General features: G+C 45.7%; 1 protein-coding gene across 1 annotated transcript in view; it reads left to right on the forward strand.

The window, feature by feature from the left end:
* Positions 1 to 16,628, forward strand: part of LOC116943591 (transforming growth factor-beta-induced protein ig-h3-like) — a 53,654-nt gene extending 37,026 nt beyond the window's left edge. The window contains exons 14-18 of the mRNA XM_032956559.2: positions 809 to 911; positions 2,375 to 2,451; positions 3,744 to 3,777; positions 10,693 to 10,770; positions 13,300 to 16,628. Of these exons, the coding sequence (XP_032812450.2) occupies positions 809 to 911; positions 2,375 to 2,451; positions 3,744 to 3,777; positions 10,693 to 10,770; positions 13,300 to 13,472 (465 nt within the window). The 3' untranslated portion in view covers positions 13,473 to 16,628. The remainder of the gene's footprint in view (positions 1 to 808; positions 912 to 2,374; positions 2,452 to 3,743; positions 3,778 to 10,692; positions 10,771 to 13,299) is intronic.
* Positions 16,629 to 26,045: the final 9,417 nt, after the last annotated feature.

Below are 26,045 nucleotides of genomic sequence, written 5' to 3' on the forward strand. Positions count from 1 at the left end.
TGGTGAAATAAAAAATTTAGTTTAGTTTTAGAGTGGCAGCTATGAGAGGAAACATGCCTGAGAGAGGACATCGACTGTGGAAGTGGAGTGACGGAATGGTATTGTTTACAAGAGCCAGGCAAATTGTGACATTCCACGTCTGTGAGAGATGGCGGTGGCTTGGGGCAGCCTTCATCCTACAGTGGCTAGATAATAGCTGATGATGACATTGAGGTGGCTGGCTGGCTTGTGAGTCAGAACGATAAGCTGGCAACTACTGAGGCCCTGGGTCAATCTGGGTGTCATCTGTCCACGTTGAAACCACACTCTCAAATGTAGCGAAGTGATGACCTCAGCTCCTGCCAAAGATGACTGCAATAATAGCCCATCAAGTTAAAATTGGCTTATCACTTAATTTGGCAAATTCTATATTTAGAAATAATTATATCAGTTTGACTACCAAAGTGAAATGCTGTACGGTACATTTGTACTCGATAGCAGAGTGTGTGCGGGTAAGTATCCCTAGTGTATGGATTTTTTTTTTAAAGGCCACTTAAATGGATCTCATGAGAAATTATGTGAAATCGACTTATGCGGGCCGCTCTTTAAGATACGCGATTACTCACCTTTGTAAGGGTACCCAATGGATACAACCCATTATGTGGTGCCGATAGCACAGTTGGAATACATTTTGGGGAAAGTTTAAACAAGCTAATAAAAAGCCCGACAACTGAACGCACATCACTATGCACGCCATGAATTACGGATGGAAGCCATTCTGTTTGATTTGTTTGTGAATGGTTAATATATTTTTTTCTTATATTTACAGAAAGATGGCTCGGTTCTGGTCAACGGCAAGAAGGTGGTTGAAAGCGATCTCATGGCGACCAGCGGTGCCATCCACATCATCAGTGGCGTCCTGACACCAACCTGTAAGCATTCTATTGTACTTGTACACATGTTAGTATCAGTGCACTGCTGGATGAGGGCTTCCGCATGCCTTGCAGGTGAATGTAAATAGCATGGCAATCGAGTACTTCGCCGTGCTGGACAGTCGCGGTTGGTGAACGTGCAGAGCGTAGACAGTGCAGCAATGTTTATTTTTTTTCCGCATACCGCCATCTGCTGCCTGCCCACAACATAGCCCCACAGCCTGACAACCGTAACTCATGGTGGTCACCCATGCAAGCACGATTAAGACGCAGCCCTGCTGAGCTACCAATCACAACCCAAGTCAGGTGCCGTCTGAGTGTAAACACTCATTAATCGGCTGATAACATCTCCATACATAGTGGGGCGCAGAGCTTGGGTGATTGCAAGTGCCAGCTCATGGTGTGGCCGCCTTTCAGCTTGTCTGTGGCTCCTTTGCGCCTCGAGTTGTTCTCTATCCCTAATGCTGTACGTGTTACGAGTTGAAATTATTGTCGTTTGGGCATAAGTAATCCGTTGGGTTCGATGTGTTACATTTTAAGCGGTCAGACAATTGGCGAGTAAGCACTTTGCTGAAAGAAGTTGGTTTTCGCGAGGTTGATGGGTCAATTCCCACCACATTGCCACCCAGGAAATTATGAAAGCATGTGATCAGCTGTGCAATGTGCATGAGAGACTCCCTGAGATCGTTCACAAAAGAAGCCCTCCCTCGGAGTCCTAGTGTCATAACTCAATGATTAAATCCCCAAACAAATAATGAAGGTGGTCAGTTGGTGGTGTTTCCGTGATCTCCCCTGCAAGTTAATGATTCAGGTCTATGCAGTTTTGTATAATAAGTCAATAATGCATCATATTTGTTTTGCTGCTTAAGTCACCGTGGCAGATACAGTATGTGCCTGAAATTAATGACCAAGAATATATCAAGTTTGTAATTAATACTGCTATATACACTCAAATGTAGTTTCAATGTAACCCATTTACATCAATCGCCTCAACTGACGCCAATTGTCTTTGGGAAGCCACTCTATGAGGTATAATTATTATCTCCATACGCAACGAGTGAATTGGTGAGACAGTAATTAGTGCAGTGGGAACCGAACCACTGCAGGCCCCCCCCTCCCCCCTGCGCTTCACCAACCCGCGCTAAACAGCGTGGTCAAATATGGTCAAACAACCCCAATAACCGGCACGCAGTGGGGAGTCCTTCATCCCGCGTTGGACTGGCAGGACAGTAAATTATTACTATTATTTCTTGATTAGACAAGGCATGCACAATTATTAACAGATGGCAAGGGCACTATCCGAACACTTGGCCAACGATGCGTTTTGTGATTAGACTTTAAGAGGTAAAGCAAAATATGATTTTTTAGCAATTTCACATGAACGAGAGAAAAAAAGCGAAGCCACAACGTTCAAAAATAAAAACTGAAAAAAAAACCACACTTCGTGTGTTTCTGTTGCTTAGCTGCGACCAGCAACAAGTTTGGACTCTCCAAGAGCTCGATTACCTCGGGGTCAACCCGCGTTGGTGGCAGGACCAAGGTGACGACGAGGACAACGACAAAGGACACCTCCCCGCCTTCACGCTGACACTCGCCGACCCAATCGCATCTCACGGTCCCGGCTAAGGCAACGCACGTCGAGTAAACCATCATTCCACATGGGTTGTTGAATGAATGCACGGTCGTAAGAAACAGCGAAGAAGCCCCCTCTCCCCGAGCTTTTAAAGCGACGCATATTCGTGACGAATGCGTCTGCGTAAGCGCGTCTGTCGAACTTATTTCGCGCCAGTAACTTAGCCAAGCGTGCCAATCGGCGGTGCGAACGAACGATGTCACTGCAGACTTCGCCTGCTGTGACACGGTGACCATGAATGTGGCCAGCGGCATCGACATTTAGAAAAGAAAAAAAAAGGGGGTGGGGTTTGAAAAGTGAATCACGGAGAGCAAGCGTGGGGGGGAAGGGCACGCTTAGAATGTCTCTATGCTGAGAGACGGGAAGAGGAGCACGTGGGCCAGAGGACTTGTTGTCCACAGTCGGGACAAGTAATTGTGCTTCGACAGGATATGTTGATAGACGGGATAACGGCCGGTGGCTCGGATTAACAACGGAGCGGCAGTCGAAGGAAGGAACACGCCCGAGAGGAGACGGCACAATGAGATAAATCATTGCTGATGATAATAATGGTGCTTAGACATTCTAGCACTGGTCACTGATTTAAGCTGAGATAAGCCTAGACCCCGACCCACTAACCGTATAACTAGTTTATGATTTAAGATCACGCCGAGGTGAAACATAGTCTTTTTTTTCCACGTATATACATATGAAGTGAACACAATAGTGTCAATAAGTTATTTTTGCTGGACAAAAAAAACACACGCACAGACGGTACTGCACCAATGCACTATCACGCTGTACACACAATGCTTGCATATGATGCTTGTGCGGCGCATTAGCTGACATTTCAGTTGGGTGAATGCCAGAGTTCGGTTTTCTGTGTTATTTTCTCTTCCTGTGGCCCAGGTGTTAGCCATTATTAATCACAAGTACATTCCTACGGCCTTGCCATTTGCTTTCTTTCCGAACAAAGTTTGTTTTAACATCTGGACCTAAGTTATGTACCACTTACGCACCGCCATATATTATGCGCTGTAACCGCTATATTGTGGTGAAAACATGGCGTAATTTATTTATTTATTGACGACTTTACGCCAAAGGGGTCAATGTCGATGTTTGAAAAACGAATTCAGACTCCTTTGATGTATTGCGCTCGTGTGTTGGAGTATGAAATCAACAAAAAACGGAATTTTCTCATCGCCGATGTTTCGTTTCAGATTATCGATGGAGGAAGCACGCTGTCAAAAACAGGTACCTACGAAATATCAGCAAGCATAATGCCACCACTTTATATTGAGGACAATAAGACTTAAATAGTATAATAATTGCATACTCTGTGCATGGCACGGTTGCACAAAGTGCCATGAAACACAATGATTCAAACTGAATGCCGAAACCGATTCAAAGCCATCTCCATAAAGTAGTGTTTCAAAACGATAGCCATACATATGATGAAAGCGTATACACCATGTGATAAACATTTTCCTGACATAAGATTTTTTTTCATTTGCTTAATGTTTTAAGTTAAATTGTGATTTGTTACAAAGAGGGTCCCGATGAGCCAGTTTCCCGGCTATTTGTGGCACCAAGGTGGCGAGATGCTACAGCGAGGAAAAAAAGTATTTGATCCCCTGCTGATTTTGTACGTTTGCCCACTGACAAAGAAATGATCAGTCTATAATTTTAATGGTTGGTTTATTTGAACAGTGAGAGACTGAACAACAATAACAAAATCCAGAAAAACGCTTGTCAAAAATGTTATAAATTGATTGGCATTTTAATGAGGGAAATAAGTATTTGACCCCTCTGCAAAACATGACTTAGTACTTGGTGGCAAAACACTTGTTGGCAATCACTGAGGTCAGACGTTTCTTGTAGTTGGCCACCAGGTTTGCACACATGTCAGGAAGGATTTTGTCCCACTCCTCTTTGCAGATCTTCTCCAAGTCATTAAGGTTTCGAGGCTGACGTTTAGCAACTCGAACCTTCAGCTCCCTCCACAGATTTTCTATGGGATTAAGGTCTGGAGACTGGCTAGGCCACTCCAGGACCTTAATGTGCTTCTTCTTGAGCCACTCCTTTGTTGCCTCGGCCGTATGTTTTGGGTTATTGTCATGCTGGAATACCCATCCACGACCCATTTTCAATGCCCTGGCTGAGGGAAGGAGGTTCTCACCCAAGATTTGACGGTACACGGCCCCGTCCATCGTCCCTTTGAGGCGGTGAAGTTGTCCTGTTCCCTTAGCAGAAAAACACCCCCAAAGCATAATGTTTCCACCTCCATGTTTGATGGTGGGAATGGTGTTCTTGGGGTCATAGGCAACATTCCTCCTCCAAACACGGCGAGTTGAGTTGATGCCAAAGAGCTCCATTTTGGTCTCATCTGACCACAACACTTTCACCCAGTTGTCCTCTGAATCATTCAGATGTTCATTGGCAAATTTCAGACGGGCATGTATATGTGCTTTCTTGAGCAGGGGGACCTTGCGGGCGCTGCAGGATTTCAGTCCTTCACAGCGTAGTGTGTTACCAATTGTTTTCTTGGTGACTATGGTCCCAGCTGCCTTGATATCATTGACAAGATCCTCCCGTGTAGTTCTGGGCTGATTCCTCACCGTTCTCATGATCATTGCAACTCCACGAGGTGAGATCTTGCATGGAGCCCCAGGCCGAGGGAGATTGACAGTTATTTTGTGTTTCTTCCATTTGCGAATAATCGCACCAACTGTTGTCATCTTCTCACCAAGCTGCTTGGCAATGGTCTTGTAGCCCATTCCAGCCTTGTGTAGGTCTACAATCTTGTCCCTGACATCCTTGGAGAGCTCTTTGGTCTTGGCCATGGTGGAGAGTTTGGAATCTGATTGATTGATTGCTTCTGTGGACAGGTGTCTTTTATACAGGTAACAAGCTGAGATTAGGAGCACTCCTTTTAAGAGTGTGCTCCTAAGCTCAGCTCGTTACCTGTATAAAAGACACCTGGGAGCCATAAATCTTTCTGATTGAGAGGGGGTCAAATACTTATTTCCCTCATTAAAATGCAAATCAATTTATACAATTTTTGACTAGCGTTTTTCTGGATTTGTTGTTGTTATTCTGTCTCTCACTGTTCAAATAAACCTACCATTAAAATTATAGACTGATCATTTCTTTGTCAGTGGGCAAACGTACAAAATCAGCAGGGGATCAAATACTTTTTTCTCTCACTGTATCCCCCTCGCCCGGTATGCAGGAGGTCGTGCGTTTGTTCCCGACCCTGACGCCTGCTGCTGTATATTTGGAGTTTGCATTTCTCTCACCCCGTGGTTGTGTGTTTTTTTTTCTCCGGGTCCTCCGGGTTTTCCCTCCACTTTCAGAATCAACGTGCGTTTAGAATATTTGGCTGCCATAAATGTCCACGTGACAAGCCACTTCGTTGAACTGTCATTTGTGGCCAGGTCGCTTCTAAAAAGAGATACGTAGCTCACTGGGCCTTACTTGGTGAAATAAAAAGTTTCGTTTCGTTTTGGAGGGGCAGCCATGGGAGGAAGCATGCCTAAGAGAGGACATCGACTGTGGAAATGGAGTGACTGAATTGGATTGTTTGCAAGCGCCAGGCAAATTGTTACATTCCAAGTCTCTGAGAGATGGTGGTTGCTTGAGGACACTTTAATCCAGCAGCGGCGAGATAATGGCTGATGACATTGAGGTGGCGCGTGAACACAGCGGCGACAACAATAACAAAACAGCAACAAAATACGTCAATACAGTATTGCAGAGAGTGAGTACAGGGTCATGGCCAGTTAGAGGTAGCGTTGTTGACAGGGGATGTGGTGCAACAAATGAAATGGGACCCCATCGTCCTCTACATCAGCGGTCCCCAACCTTTTTGGCACCAGGGACCGGTTTCGTGGAAGACAATTCTTTCACGGACCGGGAGGGGGGGGGCGGTTCATCATTGGGTCTTTTCTCCTTTTCAAAGAAGCTCTCTAGCGACGTTTGTTTTTTAACTCATGTTGGCTAGGGGGTTGGAGCTTGTGGGCTTTATACCAACACTGTGACTGAGACAAGAGCGCAGTGCGGGAAAGAGGTGCGGATGGAAGCGGTAAATAATAAAATATTGGGCGGGCCACGTGCCGACTCACCGCTCACCTCCTCCTGCTGTGCGGCCCGGTTCCTAACAGGCCACGGACCGATACCGGTCCACGGCCCGGGGGTTGGCGACCCCTGGTCTACATGGCCCAGCGCTTGGGCCCTCTCAAGCCCATAGGCCCTGGTGCCGTTTGCACTACCTGCACCACTGCTCATGGCTGGAGGCTTACCATCGTTTCGAACCATTCATTCACTTCTGTGGGGTTTCCCCCCCCCCCCCCCCCTATAACAAGCCAGATTCAGCACGTTATGACTTAACAACAATGCGTGGGGTTTTTTTCCCCCTCTTCCCCTGGTCGGGGAAAGAAAGCTAACTCTTAAAAACACGAGGATAACAAACAAATGATAAACGAATTTATCTTGGAATGTGTGCATTATGCGGTTAGTAAACCTCGTGGCCTTCCGCGCGTGACGTAGGTTTACTTTGCCGATGTGGTTTATTGTTTGTTCGCCTCTCTTGTGTGTGCGCGCGAACTCCCGCGCGAGGCCGTTCATTGAAACGCGCTAGCCGCGCTGTGGCGGCAGGCCGCTTCGTGAAAGGCAACGAGCGTGGAATTTTGCGGGGCCACTTTGGTGGCGAGCGCCGTCAACTGTCCTACGCTTCTTACGCCGCACGTCAACGTAACGCTCGGAGGAAGAGAACAAATCTACTCTTCTTTGGTTCTTTCGGTAAAGTCACGTAGAATGAGAATAAAATAATAAATTGATAAAATAAAATAACACAATAATATTCTCACGACGTTTCGGCCACAACACAAGCCGCGGCTTGTTGTGTTGTGGCCGAAACGTCGTGAGAATATTATGGTGTTATTTTATTTTATCAATTTATTATTTTATTCTCATTCTACGTGACTTTACCGAAAGAACCAAAGAAGATGAATCCTTGCAGTCACGAAAGCTTTAAATCGAAACAAATCTACTCTTGCACGCAGTGTTGGATTAAGCTAGTGCGGTGCCTGTAGCATATGTTATAAAGGGGCCCTAATTTTTTTTTTTAAACCACGCAAATATTGAAAACACAAATTTTTAACTTGCATAGTAAAGTAATTACATATTTTTATTTGCTATACGGACATAATACGACAAATCGCTAACCTTAAACACCCAGTCGTTCGTAAAAGTTGAAGGCGGTATAGTACTGTAGTAATAGAGCGAGTGCAGAATCAATGAACCAGGATTGATAGCTTGAAAGCATTTAGCGCGGGGCCCTTCAAAGTGCGGGGCCTGTAGCATACGTAGCTACTCTTGCTACTGGGATCATCCGGAACTGCTTAGACGACACAAAAAGACAAGTCAATGCGATCGACGGTGATTCGCCGATGTTGATATACCTGCTCGGGGTTACTCACGCGGGACGTTCGTCCAACTGTGAACGGCATCCTGATTCATCCAACTTGTCTCCTAGCTCTATACATTCTTCAGTAACACTACCCTAACAATAAAAACATTTTTAAAATATATATACAAGGCTACGTTTCAGGCAGTGGCCCCTTCTTCGTAGCAACAGAGATATATCTGCTGCGAAGAAGAACTATTGCCCAAAGTGACATCTGTTGCGTACGGTATTCCCTTGGTATTCACGAACTGGGCTGTCCTCGAATTTGGGCATCCGCTATTCGCATCTGGAAGTCTGCACGACGACTTTATCGAGAACGAGAGAGAGATAGTGATAAAATAAAATTATGAAAGAGAATTTGGTGTGAGATAAAGTGGTGAGAGATAAAGTGGTGAGAGATAATTTGGTGAGATAAAATAAAATAAAGTGAGATCATTTTCACGTATGTAATAGATTTTATTTATTTACGTATTTAAGGCAATTCGTAAAAAAAATAGGTTTCCGTATGCCAATATCATTATCCTGTGGAATTTACAATTCACGAGCATCTCCGGATCGTATCCGTCAAGAAGAACGAGGAAATACTGCATCCGTGTTGTTTTAGGGCAGCTTGACGAATGTGTTGAGTTTTGATTTAAAGCTTTCGTGACTGCAGGGATTCATATTCTTGGTTCTTTCGGTAAAGTCACGTAGAAGGGAAACAATAAAATAATAATTAAACTATATATATAAAACAATAAAATTGTATTGTTTTATATATATTTTAATTATGTTGTTTGACTTGCATCCCACTGGGATTTTTTGCACACAGCGTTGGTGTACGGTGCTTTTTTCAGGAATATTTTGCTGTTTCTTTTTTCATGGATTTTCTGTTTGCACAGTCACATAGTCACTTTAAGATGTTTTTCTTGTTCGTGTTTTTGTTTTTTTTGTTTGTTGTGGTTGCACCCGATTCAAGAACCGACTGGCTCACAGGGCTATACCAAAATAAATAAACTGAAACTGAAAACTTTCCCTGAATCCTTCTAAAACCACCGTGCTCTACTTCCCCGCCTCCCGCCCCCCACTCAGTCTAACTTGGATCCGCCCACTCATCACCGCTGACAAACTTCTTGTGCACTCCCCCTGAGCCTTCACTCGTCTGGATTGTTGCAACTCAGTCTCCCTAATAGAGTGTTTTTTTTTTGGGTTAGATCGCGTAAATATATACGTGTGTCGTTAAACCCGCCACCACCCGACACAGCCAACTAGTAAGGGTTGTCACGTGAACAGAACGTGGCCAATTCGTCACTAGTACAGCACACCGGTGTGTTGGAGAGCAAAGCCACAACATTTATAATCCGAGCACGACGTTTCGCCAGTAATTACAACCAGCTTTATCAGGCAACAGCCAGATTTGCGGTCTCCCTGCCTACGCCCTTGGCCCTCTACAACAAATCCAAAACTCAGCTGCACGCACGCTGCCGTCCTTAACTTCTCCTTCATCTCTCATTGCTCCCCTCTCCTTCAACAACTTCAACAACTTCACCGGCTTGCTATCTAGATATCACCGCTGCCTCTTTAAATTGCTCACCTTCGTTTCCAATGCTTTGCATGGACTGCCCCCCTCCCCTCCTTACCTCTCTTCTCTCGTTTCCTTATATGTCCCATCACGCCCGCTCCGGTCACAAGCTGCCTATCTTCTTGCTGTCCCTCCTCCACCCTGCGCTCAGCCTCACTTTCGCTCCTTCACTCTGCTTGCCCCCTTACACTGGAACTCTCTCTCCACATCGGACTCTCCCCCTCGCCTTCCTCTTCTCGCACTGCCCTCACGCCCTGTCTCTTTTCTCTGCTCCGCCGTTTCCCTTCCTCTTCTGTCACCCCTGCCAGCACCACCTAACGCCCCTAATGCCTCCACCGCCGCAGACTCCACCTCGCGCCCTCCACCCTCGTCACTACGCGATCCCCATCCCTATCTTGCCATTTTGTACCGTAGCCAGGAAGCATTGTCAAGCGCCCTGGTGAAAGAAGCTTTATAAATCCAAAATAGAATAGAATAAAATATTCAAAAAAATTGTCACGGTTCATACAAACAATGCACTGCACTTAATGCCCATTTCCTTAATGTATACACCCTGCAAGCCTTCTAAGTTAAACAGTGAGCAATTTGATGGGTGTAGGATAAACACGTTTTCTTTGCCTCTGATTAAGCAAGCATCAGTTTCCATCTAGAAATACATATTTGTGCTCAGCATAGTCCAAGTTTCATTATCCATTTTTACAGTTCTATTGAAATGTATTCTGTAAACTTGTGAGAGTGAAGAATAAAAGGCCATTCAATTTGGGAAATAATAATCTTTGTAAATGTTCAAAGTGACGATTTTGTAGTCAGCATCATTGACAATTTTGTCTAGAATAAGTCATTATTATTTTCCCCATGCGTGTCCATTCCTTCTTGGGCACAAAAAATAGACAAATGTGGACATTGCTAGGAGGTAAACGTGAAACTTGCAGTTATGATTCCTAAAAAAATGACAATAAACGGGGCTACAAATACCTTCCTACAATCATCACCCCGCCAATATGTTCCTCCCCATACCTCCTGAGTGTCTCGTGACCCCTGTGCCATGTGGCGGTCAACCGACGTTAGTCACATTGAATAGGCGGCGGTGCTCGCGTTAAACCACCCGCTTGCGTGGCTGTGATTGCGCCCCGTACGGCAGGAACGATGGTGAGCCGCACGACCGTGGTCGACGGAGACGGCGGGATCTCGGAGGACACATTCTCACAGCTCCAGTCCGGTGAGCAGTTCCGCACAGCGCGCGTGGCTACATGGGCAGGGCGGTCGGTCGATCGGTCAGTGGGACGGTCGGTGGGTTGAATGGTGGGTCAGTCGGTCAGTCAGTGGGACGGTCGGTGGGTTGAATGGTGGGTCAGTCGGTCAGTCAGTGGGACGGTCAGTCAGTGGCATGGTCGGTCAGTGGGTGGTCGGTCGTTCAGTGGGTCGGTCAATGGGTCGATCAGTCAGTGGGTTCAGAGGGTCGGAATGTTTGATCGGACAGCGAGTTCGGTCGGTCAGTCAGTAGGTCGATGGGTACGTGAGTTGGTCAGTGGATCAGAGGGTTAGTCGAACAATGGGGTCAGCTGGTGGGTCGGCGGGTCGGTCGGTCGGTGGCTTCAAAAGCCAACGTGCCAAGTGAAATCATGCAACGCATTAAACCCACGTTTAAAACGGTTCGAAAGAGGTGCTGGTAAGCACAGGAAAAATATGGCATTTAATAACGTGCACGTTATATACCACAATGTGTGTTCTAGTTCATAGAGAAGTACACTGCACGGATTTTTAACTCGTACAAAATCCGTGTTGTGAGTCGCTCGGACAATGGATTTTTGTAATGCACTACTTTAGTGCATTAAAAAAATACATTGTGTTCTCAAAAAAACAGTATTGTAGATGTTTCCAACATGTACTTCAAACATAGCGCTGACCTCACCTCTATCCGGGAATTATGCCTCAACCTGGCAGGAAGTTACGTGGAGCCCACACACACGCACAACCATGCCATCAACAGACACGTGGCTTCCCACACAGCGTCAGCGATGGTTGGCCAGTGCGCGTCGGGAAAGTGCTTGTACGCCGCACTGTGAACTCGTCGGCCAGAGTTCTATTCCATCATCAGTGTGTTTGATCTTCCACGAAGCTCGTGGTCCGCCCCAAACCGCATCGACTGCCCAAACCGTGGCAGATGCGGATACCTGATTGCTCAAATGGAAACATTTAAAAAACGCTCCGGTGTGCGACTGTGGTCATCCAGAACAGGCCGTAGAACATATAACAACGCAATGCCCGATCCACAAATGATGAAAGGAGACATCACAGCGATACACTACTCCGCCGCTGCTCCTGACGCGGTTATCTGCTGGCTTGACCACCTGAGTGTGAAATTGTAGTCGTTGCTCTGCATCTGCATCAGCTGCCATACGGAAGAGAGAGAGAGAAAGTGGCTTCGTGATATCCGTACTGCTCCTGCCCCCCACCACTACGCCAACTCGCTATGACTCACCTGGTGAAACTTGGTCAAACTACTCCCATGACCGACGCGGCATAGTGAGTCCTTTATCCAGCGATAGATTTGACAAAAAGCCGTAAATTATAACTTATTCGGTCGGCTACGAACGATTAACACGGTTGGCTACGTACGATGCGAAAGAAAAGTTCAACATACATACATGCTCGATGAATACCACAATTCTGAACTTAATGCACTCTTATAGGTGACTGCAAGTCACATTTGAAACCGGTACATCATATGCAATAGGAATTCCTAGAGGACCTTATAACAAACACAGAAATCCGAGATTGTTGGAAACATTGCAAAGTCAGTGTTAGAAACAGGATTTGGAAGGCCCATTCAATAGCAATAAACATTAAATTATATTTTGAATGTGCTTCAGGCAATACGTTTTATGTTAAGATAATGGCATTTTTATGATACAACATTTCTTGCAAGTAAATTATCGGACAGCTTAGCTCGTAAAGGCACGAGCCAAAAGAGCTGCATGACCTTTTACATATTCCAGAAAGTTTCCAATTTACTCAAATAAAACTTCCAATGTTTAAACAAAAGACCCCCATAGTAGTGCTATCAGCGTCATGTCATCAAACGAGAAACCCATTCGGATCTCTTTTTTTAAGAGTGGTGCAACCCTTTGTCCAAGGCAACATCCATGAAAGTTGATATCACAGAGCCACCTCTGAGAGCCCTGCCAAGTGACCGTTGGTGCACGACAATCGAGGGCCACGCCTTACCCATCGCCCGCTCTACACACGAGCGCAATTGTTGGCCACACAACGGCCGAAGCGACATTTTAATTCTCCAGCTGGAAATGTTTCGATTTAAAGCTTTCTTGACTGCAGGGATCCATCTTCATCTTCTCCAACTGGAAGTTGGCCAAATGAAATGTAGAAGACAGTTGTAATGTCATTGGGGTTTCTTTTTTTTCTCATGCAGTCATTGGTGAATGTGGGCTGAGACCTTCCATTGACCTTTGAAAAAAGTCCGTTTGTGGCAGCAAGCCCATTCCTCATCTTTCTATCCCCTGCTTTTCATTACCGGGTTGGCCTGTGTTGACGGTGTGTGTCCGTGCGTCACAACGCGATGTATCTGCCCCGCACATTGCTTCAATAAAAATGAAAACTCTAATTCCTATGTTATCTCTGCCCTATAAGAATGAAACACAGTGCCCACCAGCATGCTTAAATAAAGCAATTAAACTGTGTATTATTATTGTTGTTGTTTTCCTTTCACTTGGGCAATTTGTGCTGTAAGGTGGGACGAGGGTTTCCAAGGTCAACAAGGTGGTCAAGCCGTCCAGCCACAAGAAGACCACGGTGAAGAAGACCATCACGAACGCCGACGGCACCACGAGCACACAGACCTTCACGCTGGAGGGGGACGACATCGAGGGGCAGATCCGCAGGCTCTCACAGCCGAGCAAGTAAACCACGGGGCTCGCACGCGAACCCCGTGGCTCGCACGCGAACCCCGGGGCTCGCACGCGAACCCCGTGGCTCGCACGCGAACCCCGTGGCTCGCACGTGAACCCCGTGGCTCGCACGTGAACCCGTGGCTCGCACGCGAACCCCGTGGCTCGCTACGCGAACCCCGTGGCTCGCACGTGAACCCGTGGCTTGCACGTGAACCCCGTGGCTCGCACGTGAACCCATGGCTCGCACGTGAACCCGTGGCTCGCACGTGAACCCCGTGGCTCGCACGTGAACCCATGGCTCGCTACGTGAACCCCGTGGCTCGCACGTGAACCCGTGGCTCGCACGTGAACCCCGTGGCTCGCACGTGAACCCCGGGGCTCGCACGTGAACCCCGTGGCTCGCACATGAACCCCGTGGCTCGCACGTGAACCCCGTGGCTCGCACATGAACCCCGTGGCTCGCACGTGAACCCATGGCTCGCACGTGAACCCGTGGCTCGCACGTGAACCCCGTGGCTCGCACGTGAACCCCGTGGCTCGCACGTGATGCTGCCTTCCCAGGTGATCGTCTGATGGGAAATATTTGAAGAGCAGTTACTGGACAGCAATTAAACACATCTTTAAGTGTGTAAAAACAATAGTTTCCTCAAACCAGTGCCAACATTTTCAAATACAGTGGAAGCTGGCTATGAGCACACACCTTGAGAGCATGGCTATGTTGCTTATATCCAAAGTAGTTTTCTTGTGTCAGAAGGTGCCCTTTATTTACGTATGTACGTTGAACTTATTTCGCACCGTACGTAGCCAACAGTGCTAACTTACCCCCACCAGTGTAATGTAAGGATGTGTTGCTTATATCAGAACCGTGCTTATGTAAGGTGTGCTTATATGCAGCTTCGACTTTATTATGCCAACGTGCTCACAATTTGGCGTGTCATTGCAACAACCTGCAGCAGCGGGATTAGTTCAGACGAGCCTGGCACATGGTACCATTTTGAAGGCACAGGTCACAACGTAATATTATTCTTTTCTAAGTATTTGTGTTCTATGTTCGCATGTGGGAGTACATCAGCTTGTTTGGGCAGGAGGCTTTTTTATGTTTGGCTTAAAAGCAGCTGGAAAATGTTAATCGCAATGGCCGTGTCTGTGTGTAGAACAAAAAAATACTATGGCATTAAATTCACACTGAAACTCCAAAGCCCAAGTTGATGGGTTTTTTCTGGTCACCATCGTTTTACGTTTGGCCGTCATTAACTGTTGGGAGTTTTTGTTGTTAATGTTCAAAAATGCTTTGATTGGACTTTAATTTGAACTATAAGCAATGCCACATTAGGTATACTTCCCAACAAAGAATGCGGCTCCCCCCCCCCCCCCCACGCTGTAACATGAAATACCTTTGTGTGTGTTTTTTGTCTCGTTAAAAAAATCCTTGACACATTGTGTCTGCAACTTTTCATAAAGCCTTCGCAAAGAATACACTATTTAATAATGCGACGTCACGGCGGGGGATAACCGTGCCCAACGTGTTTGTCAACCTCTGCACTGGAATCTGCTCGTTCAAATTCACTTTTCAAAGGCTCACGATATTCTCGGTGAGCTACGCGATGAGTCTCGAACACACATTTTACAAAGTGAAACATTGTGCTTGGAAAACATCCGTACACATTTTCATCGTTGTGTGAGATTCTACAAAAGGTTATCTGTACTTGCAGAGCGATATTCAAATTGCAAAAGCTTCCCGGAACAAGCCGCTGTTATCGTGTATTACGCATGATGTCTTAACATCTTAGAATGTGAATGATTCACTCAAGACGGTTGTAATTGCTTTCCATTTTAGAATAACAGGTGTAAGCTTCTAACGGCGTGTATTGAAATCAAGTGTTTTTGTTTTTTTCGTCATGGAATGGAGAAAGCATTCAACACCAAACTGAAACATTTAATTTGTACGTACATTGAGCTTCTTTCGCACCGTGCGTGGCCAACCTTGCTCATCGGAGGTGCTGGGGAAGGGCAACAAAGGATGTTGCACATATGGAGATGTTTCAACAAAGGAGATATATCTGGTGGGCTGAACATCAGAATAATCATTTTGCAGTGAAAGTTTCCATTACAGAGTGGGAAACAGATCCTGAGCTCGAGCCAATGCAGACGTGGGCCGACATGCCGTGCTGTCGGACGAGTGTTCCTCCCCCTCCTTGTTAGCGTTAGAAATGTGCTTACCCTCGCTGCCTGCATATTGAAACGTGTGCCACTTGACGATTCAAAACACCTCCCCCACCTCCCCTACGCAAACGTCGCTCACATCTGCCTCCAATTCCACGCCGGCGATGCCTGCGACAAAGCGTGCACAAAGCTCAGCGAAGAAACGCGTTGCCGTGCCGCCGATCGCGACAGCGCCTTGCAACGCGTTGGCCACCCCCATTAAAAAGGTTTGCGAGCTGCACGGTGTAACACGGCGAGCGATAATATGGTAAGACGAAATTTCACGATGCAATTGAATTTGGATTATAGCGTCTGAATGCGACAGTATCTCAGGACACTCGACAAACTGAGTGGGCGTATTTCGCCGAGTCGGACACGTATGAATTAGGAGAGCAGGATTTGTGTTTTTTTTTTTTACCAGTCGCCAAAGTGCATGCATGCTAATCTCTTAAATATATGAGCAAAAAACTCTATTTGGAGAAAAGATATACACCACCGAAAGGATATTTCTTTTTTTTTAGGTAGTTTTCATATGATGGCCATCTCCTGTTTGCAGCCCCGGTGGAAGATCCAAATTCCTACGGTGGGTGAGAGTCTCATCCCTGGACCAAACAGCGAGTTGACTCGACCACAGTTGGTGGTGGATATTAACCAAAGTGTCTTGTCGACACCCCCACCCCCCCGACCCGGGAATTGAACTCACAAACATTATTTGTCGATTACGAGCCGCAAGTGCCCCAATCGCTGTGAGTATTGCGCGGGATACGAACATCCGGGCTTAAACATTTGTTGGGTATTCGTTAACAAAAAAGAGTGGTAGCCGCAGGTCAGCGCGTAGCAAGCAGCACCCCCTCCCCCGCCACCCCCCCTCGTGATCTTTCTGTCTCCGTAGCTAGTCAATGCATTTACCGACTATGTATCTGTTTAAAAAAAATAAAGAATTACAGCACGAACTTTCTTCACGTTACCATTTCGCTTGGTATTTATTTACTTCTTCGACGCGGTGTTTTGTTGCGGGGTTTTGTTTTGGTTTAGAAACGTGCGTCTATAGGGTTTGGCTGCTGCTACAAATTTCCACGCAATAAGCCACTTCCGTTGAGCCCTCATTTGTGGCCAGGTCGTAGGCCTTCATCTTGGTAAAATTAAATAGAAAGTAGTTTCGTTTGTTCCTCAGCTTTAACTGGACAAGGTTGCTCAGTACCTAAGGCTGATCGCATTCTTTTTCTTACAATAAAACCTGTAACATACATGACACACTTGTGTTGTATACGTCATGATGGACATGCGTGTGCATTAACACATCTTTAACTGCATGTTGAAGAGCAATAGTGGAATTCTTCGATTTGCAAATGTAATTAATGTGATACCATAGTCCCAAGCCCAATCGTATTTTTAAATGTAAACTTTCAAATGATATAGTCCTTGATACTGGTATTGCATAGTTGGCGATATCATCACGTTTTGCTCATTCAATTATAGTTCACCACAACGTGCATAAAGCTTGTCTCACGTATATACTGTGACGAGAAGAAGTTACGATGCATTTCGTAAAATGTACATCCTCCTCTCTCCTTGCAGTTTCTGTGGTTTATGTTTTAGTTTTGGCTTTCAAACAAGATACGGTGCCTTTCACAGCAACCCTGTGGGTCTCATCGGAACATCTGGAAATGCTTGGCATTGCTCCAGGCTTTGGGCTTTGCTACAGCTGAGCTGGGTATCCAATGGCCCAACCACTCCACACACGGCGATTACCCCAGACTGGCCCCATCACTAAGGGCAGAGGGACACGTTTGAGAAACTTTTACTTTTAAAAACCGTGCATATTTATTGACCAACTGTTGCTTCTTATTTTTTTTCCAGCCCAACTGCCCTCAGGCATTGCTCAGAATGTTTTCACAACGGAACGATTTTCATTCGCGTGCCGTATTCTCTGGATAATAAGATGCCCCCGGAAAGTAAGGCGCACCCCAAACTTGTGCTCGGTGTCAATATAATTATACAGATCTGCTCACACATGCACAAAGATCCCCCATATAGCCTGTAACAGAGTGTTGGGGCAAGTGCTGTTAGCGAGCACCTATGAAGGCCGGTACGGTACACGAGGGGGTGGGTGGCCAGCACCACGCCCGGCCTCCTTTGTCTCCCAAGTGGCGATGTTTACTACACACCGCACCAGGTACTCATTTCAGTCTGAGTAGACCTATGAGAGGCCCAGGTCCGGTTCAGATAATCGTCACCGGTGTTGGCCGTGAGTGGGAATCGAACTCGGATGGCCGGGTTCGTAGCGCAGCGCGCTTACCGCTACACCGCCGCTCCCCACACACAGACACCACACACACAGACAAACACACAGACACCACACACACAGACACCACACACACACAGCTGCACCGGTGTCTAAGACGCGTCCCCCAACTTTTGCTTCAAAATACAGGGGAGACAGCGTAACTTATGAACCAGAGAATACGGTCACAAATATATTAATATCCAACGAGACAACTTCATGGTGCAGTTTAAAACCGGCGTAACAGAGACGCCGCAATATGGTTTCCCTCCGTCTTCGCGAAAGAGGGAAAGCGCAGTTTGATGCTCGGGAGGAAGCGGAGCAATTTACTGGGGCAAGAGGAAAAAAAAAACCTCTGGGCGATTTGATAAATTGTCGCGATTCAATAGAACAAGGAATCAGTGTGTGTGTGTGTGTCTGTGTGTTTCGTGAGCCTTCGGAATCTATTCGAATCTACGCATTGATGCACTCTCATATATCTAGATATTACCCACTGCATTTGAAATGTCATTTAGGAGTGAGGATTTTAGTTTCGCGTGCTCATTTGGGCACATTTGCCAGAACAACCCCGTCGTAAATCATTTGCACAAAAAAAAGACTGCAAGACAAAATGTTTCTTGCAACCAAAAACTCACAAAAATGTCATTTGAGCTCATTTCAAAATTCTCCATTGCTTAACTTTAAAAAAAGGCACGTTATTAAGAGCAAATGTAACAAAGGCGGTGCAACAACAAGCTTAACAAGGACACTAATGGCGCAGTTGAATCGTACATCACGCGCGTCCTCGAGAAACAACGCACGAACGCCCCCGATGTCCACTCTCGCGTTTTGAGAAACTCCAGGACGGATTAATTTATTTTTGGAGTTCGGTCACTGTTGTGTTTTGTGTGTGTGTGTGAAATCCCGCAGAGCACGTGCGAGCGGTTAACACGGAATCACGTGCGTAATGTAACCCCGGTGGGTTACGTCGTTAAAGCGGTCTATGGCAGAAGACTAACGAACAACAACAACGAACAACAACAACGAACAACAACACAAATCAAATCACTTCGCACGCCGCACGGCGCCACCGTCAGCCTTGGCGCTCGTTTCGCGTTTGGAATCGTGGACGCGGCAGTGACCGGACGGCCGCGAACGATGGTTTCGTTTTTTCCTCGTCATGCTTTGCACCGCAACCCTTGGTCACGGAGAGGGTGGAATTAAAAAAAAAACCTGTTGACCCCCCTCCCCCTTCTTTTAAAAGTCCGGCCATCGTTTTAAGCAGCGCAGCTCGGAACAACAAACACAACAACAACAACAAATGCCCGCGCATTGCGGGTGATTTTACGGCGAGGCCGCGTTTCGCCCCATAAACAAAATCCAGTATAATAATAGGGTTTTTCCCCTTTTTTCTGGCAACAAAACTGAAACCTTTTTTTACAAGGATTCATGTCTGCATTAACCACAATACCTGCAGTCAAAATGCAAACAAAAAACATACTATGATCATATATGTGGCATTGTCCTTGAAACTGATTGGTCCACACCAAGGGACGGCTTTCTTTTGAGCCTCGACCCAATTGGTGCTCGAACAGATGACGCCAGTTTCTTGAATGTATCGAGGCTCTCGTCGTGTTTGGAGCAGCGTGGCCAAATGTACACCCCCCCTCCTCCTCCTCCCCACCTCTCCGCATAGATGTTGTAGAAAACGAACGAACAATGACACTGATTAAGTGGGTTAAGTTTGTTGTTTTCCTCCGGCACATTTTCAAACACGTTCGGTGTACACGATGAGTTCGAGCAACAAAGTTGACTTGCCAGGCTGACCTTAGCTATTTGAACAGAAAAATAATTGCCGTTCCGTGGATTTTAATTACGCAACTGTCAACTGGTCATCTGTTTTAAGTCTTTGTACTTTGCTTGTTCTTTAATCAGTTACAATGAGCAGTCAGCCCCGATGCCCTACAGCAGCTACTTTCTCGCCGTAATTGGGAGACACGCCGAATGGATCCATTCAAGCTGGTGCCTTCTGTCATCCTGCCCAGACATTCGATGCAGCAGCTGGGCCCCTGTATCATCTTGAAACATCGGCGCTTTGCATTCTCCGTAGCTCAGCGTTGAATGTTTCCTCGTTTATCAATTTGACATCAGTGCCGAAAAGCAAATTTACTGCCACTAAATAACGCATCATCTCTGATTACCAGGTAGGCATTCGCGACCAATATTATCCATGTTCTTTTTACGTGACAAACCTTACCAATTGGCCGTGTCGGGTGGTGGCGGGTTGAACGACACATTTGTATTTATGCGATCTAACCCAAAACAGTCCCTCTATTATGCATCAACTCTGTTCGCTTCGGTGAAATTCCCAAGGAGAGAGGCAAGGTATTCGTATTTCAGACGAGCAAAGTGTATTTGTTGAAAGCACGTTTACACTTGTCCAAAAAGTACCACAAATTGTGATGCAGACTGTAGAAGAGTAGGTTGAATACCCTTTAGAGTGGTTCTCTAGAGCAATAAATTGCGTGGATAAACTGCCTACAGAGATATTGCGTGAATAGACTGCCTACAGAAAAAGTGCGTGAATAGACAGCCTACAGAGATAGTGCGTGAATAGACTGCCTACAGAGATATTGCGTGAATAGACTGCCTACAGAAATAGTGCGTGGATAGACTGCCTACAGAGATAGTGCGTGAATAGACTGCCTACAGAGATAGTGCGTGAATAGACTGCCTACAGAGATAGTGCATGAATAGACTACCTACAGAGACAGTGTGTGAACAGACTGCCTACAGAGATAGTGCGTGGATAGACTACCTACAGAGATAGACAAGGGCATGATTACTTGGAGCAATTCAGGGTTGCGTGGACTAAATTGTCTATTTAACAGTGGTGAATGGAGCAGGCCACTTCGTGGCCGTACGAGTCACGTAAACCCATTTACCTTCGACATATATCAGTTGAAAACGCATCGCTTCTTACACTCACGGGTCCCTGCATGCATCGTTGTGTTCAAGAATAGACATTAATCTACGAATTGGTATAACCATGGGTAAAGCTAAAAGTGCAGCCCTGCAATTTCCTGCACATGCATTGCTAGAGACACCCCCCCCCTCCCTCCCAGTGTATTTTCATTACTCTCCCATGCTGGCCATACGTCTTGGTAACGTTCGCATACCCACATTTTACCCCACCAGACGCAACCTGCCGATCGACTCAATAGAAACCCATAGTAAGGCATCGAGTATTAGATAAACACATAGATTGTAAACCCGTACAAAATAGCGCACGTACTATTGTGCAATATTTACTGACGTAAACTTTCAGTTAAAGCTAGGTGCGAGTACACTGGGACAAAAGGGTCCCTTTTATAAGATTTGGACCTCGGAGAATTTTTTAATGGCCGTGTGAAATACTTTTGACATATTCTGACCATAATTTTTTCAAAGGGAAAAAAACCACGACAAAGGAATGCGAACCTTCACAAAGAGCCTCCTCAGACATTTATTGTTCCGCTCGCTCGCCCGAGACTGCAGCAATTACATCTGTAAACCTAGCATCTGTAAACCAATTTGAGATTTTTCTTGCAATCTGCAAAAGGGGAAGAAGGGAGAGAGAATGTAGATTATCCAAAGGGGCAATTATCATCGTGAGACGCTGCTCGGTTGCATACGGAAGATGTTAACCCATTCCGTTGTCGATTCCTGAAACGTTGGTAGAAGTAGATTTTGGGGACATTAATGAATGAATAAACTGCACGGTGTTGTTATTTACATGGTGTGCATGCTTGCACGCAGTCTTTCAATCATCACCGAAACAATTAAAACCTTTAAAAGTCATTTTTTTAAGTGATGATATGCAAACGCGAGCAATGGATATTGTTGATCTCCAGTTTACAGCACTGAGCCAGTGTGTCCACTGGTCAACTCCTGTAGAATTTTCAAAGTTGGTAGAATTTTATCGACTCTGGCAGGATGATGGGCTAAGTCCGTTTGCACCCCCCCTCCCCCAATACATTTAATTTCGCAACCTTCAAATTAAAATCTGTGACCACTGTCACCCAGCCAAATTGGGGGTTTCAAATGGGAATCTATGGACCCACAGTGGATCACAACCATCATTTTGTATCTACAAAGGTCTAAGATGTACCAGTATTAATGATACACTGCTCACCACCATGGGGCTCTATGAGATATTGAGGCAGCTGTGAGAGGTTATCAATCAAAGCAATTAAATAGCACTTATTCTTAGCTCTTTCAGTAAAGTCATGTTGAAGGGAAACAATAAAGTAATAATATATATAAAACAATAAAAATTCTCACGACGTTTCGACCATAACACAAACGGTCGTCATCAGGTGTGTCGGTTTGCATTAATTTATTTATTTTTAACGGTGTATTTATTTATTTTAAAAAAACGTCAGCGCCACGCGCAGCGATTTGGCAGTTTATTTAGAAGGACTAGTCCATCTATGTTCTGAAAAGAGGAGGGGGGAGACGAAAAATTAATGTATGCTGCCTGAAAGCCACTGTAAGCATGAACAATTAAATTAAGACCTGAAATGGTTAATGAAATATTTCCAATGATTGCTAAGCCAGAATCCATCTTCTCGGTTGAAATTGTATCTGTGCTTGTATATGTGGATAGCCTCATGAACGAATCTCTCATGGTAGCCAGATGGCTTACAAAGAACCTCTGTCTTGGAAAAGTCAATGTCATGTGAGCCTACTGAATTATAACAATGATCTGCCACGGCCGAGGTGTTGGTCCTACCGTGTTTAAGGTCTGCTTTGTGTTCACGAATGCGGTCCGAGACATGGCGTTTGGTTTCTCCAATGTAACTACTACCACAGAGGCAACTTAGTTTGTAGACACCAGGGTACTGTATGTCCGGAATCACATCTTTGACAGACGGAACCAGATCACGGATTTTATGTAATGTGTTGAAACGGACCTGGATCTTGTGTTTATTCAAGATTTTGGAGATCTTTTTTGTGATCCCCGCAATGTAGGGTAAAGTGATGGTTTTGAAAGGTTCCTCAAGAGGGTCCTTCTTCATGGTTTGAGTGATAGCTTTGCGGATTGTATAGTCGGAGCTAAGAATATGAATTACTGCAGTAACGAAAGCTATAAATCAAAATTTAAATAGCACTTCTTTCGATAATTCTGATATAATGTACTAATAGTAATGCTATCTATTTAAAACAGCAGAGCCTCATTGAGTCTCAGGACATTGTTTTCAGGAGGATCCTGCATTGAAATGCTTGGTCAAATTCATTATTGAATGTTTGCAATGTGGGAAGAAATTGCATTACCCATTAAAAACAAACTCATGCATACCAGGACATAATACTCAGTCTGCACAGGTATGATTCAAGGATCTGTTGGTGCCTACAACACATCCCAAGCCTGTAACACCTGGTATTCCCAGACAGTCTTCCATACCAGAACAAATCAGGCTCAACCCTGTACCATGTGCCTGGTCTGACAAGATAGGCGAGCATTCGGGGAAGTTTGGTCACCGGCAAAGAAATGCAAGGCGAGACATCTCGGACTTGGAAGATAAACCGACTTTCCCCAGAGGAGGGCAGATAAGTGGGATAATTTCCCCGCAAAGGCACAAACAGCTGTTAGTGCGGACACTTTGGTTTTATCCGCAAGGGACCCCAGGGAGTGCACCGTAGAGACGGAATCGGGAGGATGTTTAGTGCAGCTTTAATGGTGTTATAATTTCGCTGAAATTACATGGTGCACCGCGTTCCTCTTACCACTGACCCGAGTTAAAATGTCGAAGCTGAAGCCAACATTTTCATCATGATCCCCCCCCACCCCGCCTAGATCAGCTCAGCTGTGTGTGAGCACCCAGCTGCCAGGTTTCCAGTGTCCACCAAACCTGCGCTACACACACAGCCCCACTGCTGAATTTCTCACTGGAAAATTGTCCAGGGCCCTAGCATGCCGGGATGTGGCTGTGCTACTAGCAAGCCGCAGCCATAGCGAAATGTATTCTGGATGCGTTGTTTGGCTGTGTGGAAATATTTCCAGTGATGTTCAGCCTCGGACAGCTCCGGCCAAAATGAAGTCCTGAGGCGCGGGCGTGTTTGTCAATCGCTGCTGCATGAAGGCCTCTCCGCACCATGCGCATTGGGGGCGGGGGGTTATTTGACGTACTTCGCCACGCTGGTCAGTGCGAATTATTATTGAAGGTGGGCAACATGGAGGTACAGTGAAGTAGAGTGTGCTGTGCCTCCCCGTCGTGCCTGCCATGTAAGCCCCATGGCGCTTTGGCAACGTGTTTGTATGCGGTAGCCACCCAATAAAGCGCTATCCGGGCTCAATCCGGCTTAGCTTATAAGCTCTGGCGAGATCAGGCGCATTCCGAACGATTTGGTCAGGGAGCAGTGTTCGGTCACACAACATATCTCAGATCGCGGAAGTTACGTGGGATTGAGACCGGTTAGTTCTTCGATGGGTGACCACTCGGGGCTTGCCACTGGCGAGGAGATGACAGTGATGAATGTGATCAACTCGTATGTGCGGTGGGTTTTTTCTCTCCAGGTTCTCTGCTATGAAGTCAAACGTTCATGAATGGAATTAGCACCAAACATCTCAGTGCAGGACTCTCCAAAGAAACGTGTACTGAGACTCAGTGAGGCTTTCATGGGTATATAATTTAAATTTTAATGCATATATATTACTACATTTGGAAAAAAAGAATCTTAATTTTTTGGTCTTTGTTTTGAGAATATAAAAATCTGTTCCAATCGTCAAGTAAGTCGACGGGAATTATGTTTTTCATTTTCATACGCTGTGGGTAACACTGGGATTCGTGCGCAGGCAGTGTGATGTGGCACTAAGAGGCATCTGGTTCGTGTTATTGACGCTGAGCCAATAGCTTGCGATAAGCTGAAGGGGCCTTTTCACATGCCCCCAAAATTGGTGGCGCACTCAGAGACCAACACCCGGAACACTCTTTGGTCTGCAGGCAGGCTACGTTACAAATTACCCACTCGTAAAAAAAACTCTGAAAACGTCTATGGATTCTGAATCAGTATGACAAGCGCAGTTATAGTGATTAGGAAATGCAATCATTGCATTATGATGGTACTAATTAGTAATTAGCCCAACAGATTGTGTTTTAAAATCACATGAATAGGAATTAATTAACAAACGGGAATAACTTCAACGTGTATCGTAGGATGAAAACGTAGATTAAGTTTAAAAAAAGTGGAAACAATACTTTTGTAGATTATTTAAAATATGTATTGAAAAAGTACAAAAATATATAGAATTCCCCTGCGTAATGAACACAACACAATTTGGATTTTAAAAGCATCTGAAGCGCATCTCCAGATGGTCTACACTCGGGGTAAACACATGCTCACCCCCAGAGTCCAAACGAGAGGGGCAATGTAAGTTTTGTGTTTCTATTTTGGCAGGGAAGAGGGCTGAGTGCTATGAGTCAGAAAGGGACTTGAGACCTATGAAGACAATTCATAAGGGAAGGTGGTCTTTTGCAGTCGTGTATACAGAGGCAGCATGAGAAAATGACAGTGCCTACAGAAATTATATAAACAAGTCACACACACCCAAAAATATGTTACTTTACAAACTCACATTTAATGAACTCGGTAACGGATCACCCTGCATGAGTAATACTCTTGGGACATCATTCACATTTGTGAGTGGTCACGCACGGAGGATGAACACCACGCTGGGTGGGGGGAGGTTGATGAGCTTCATGGGCCATGTTGCGTTGAAGCTCCAAGTCTAGCTGCCTCCGGACTCTGTTCCACATTTTCCACCGGGAGATCCCAAGCTGCGCCAACACCGGGCCCCTTACAGCGTGGGATGGATTTCCACCGGATATTTGCCGAGCTGAGCCAGAACCAACCCGTAAAACTCCGGCCTCACAATGTATGTATGTTGAACGTTTTTCGCACCGTAGGTAGCCAACCGTGCTAACGAGACACTTTTAACTGACTCGGGAGCAAGCAGAGCCAGGTGCAGGGATAATAGTCATCATCCACATTTGTTTGTTTAGATTAAGCCCAGAGTGGCCGCACTTCTGTTTACAATCCACAAGTCGTAGCGAGCAATACGCAATGATTGAAAACGTG

This window comes from Petromyzon marinus, chromosome 18, assembly GCF_048934315.1.
Source record: "Petromyzon marinus isolate PM22_M1 ecotype Great Lakes invasive population chromosome 18, UKy_Petmar_22M1.pri1.0, whole genome shotgun sequence".
Taxonomy (NCBI): Eukaryota; Metazoa; Chordata; class Hyperoartia; order Petromyzontiformes; family Petromyzontidae; genus Petromyzon; species Petromyzon marinus.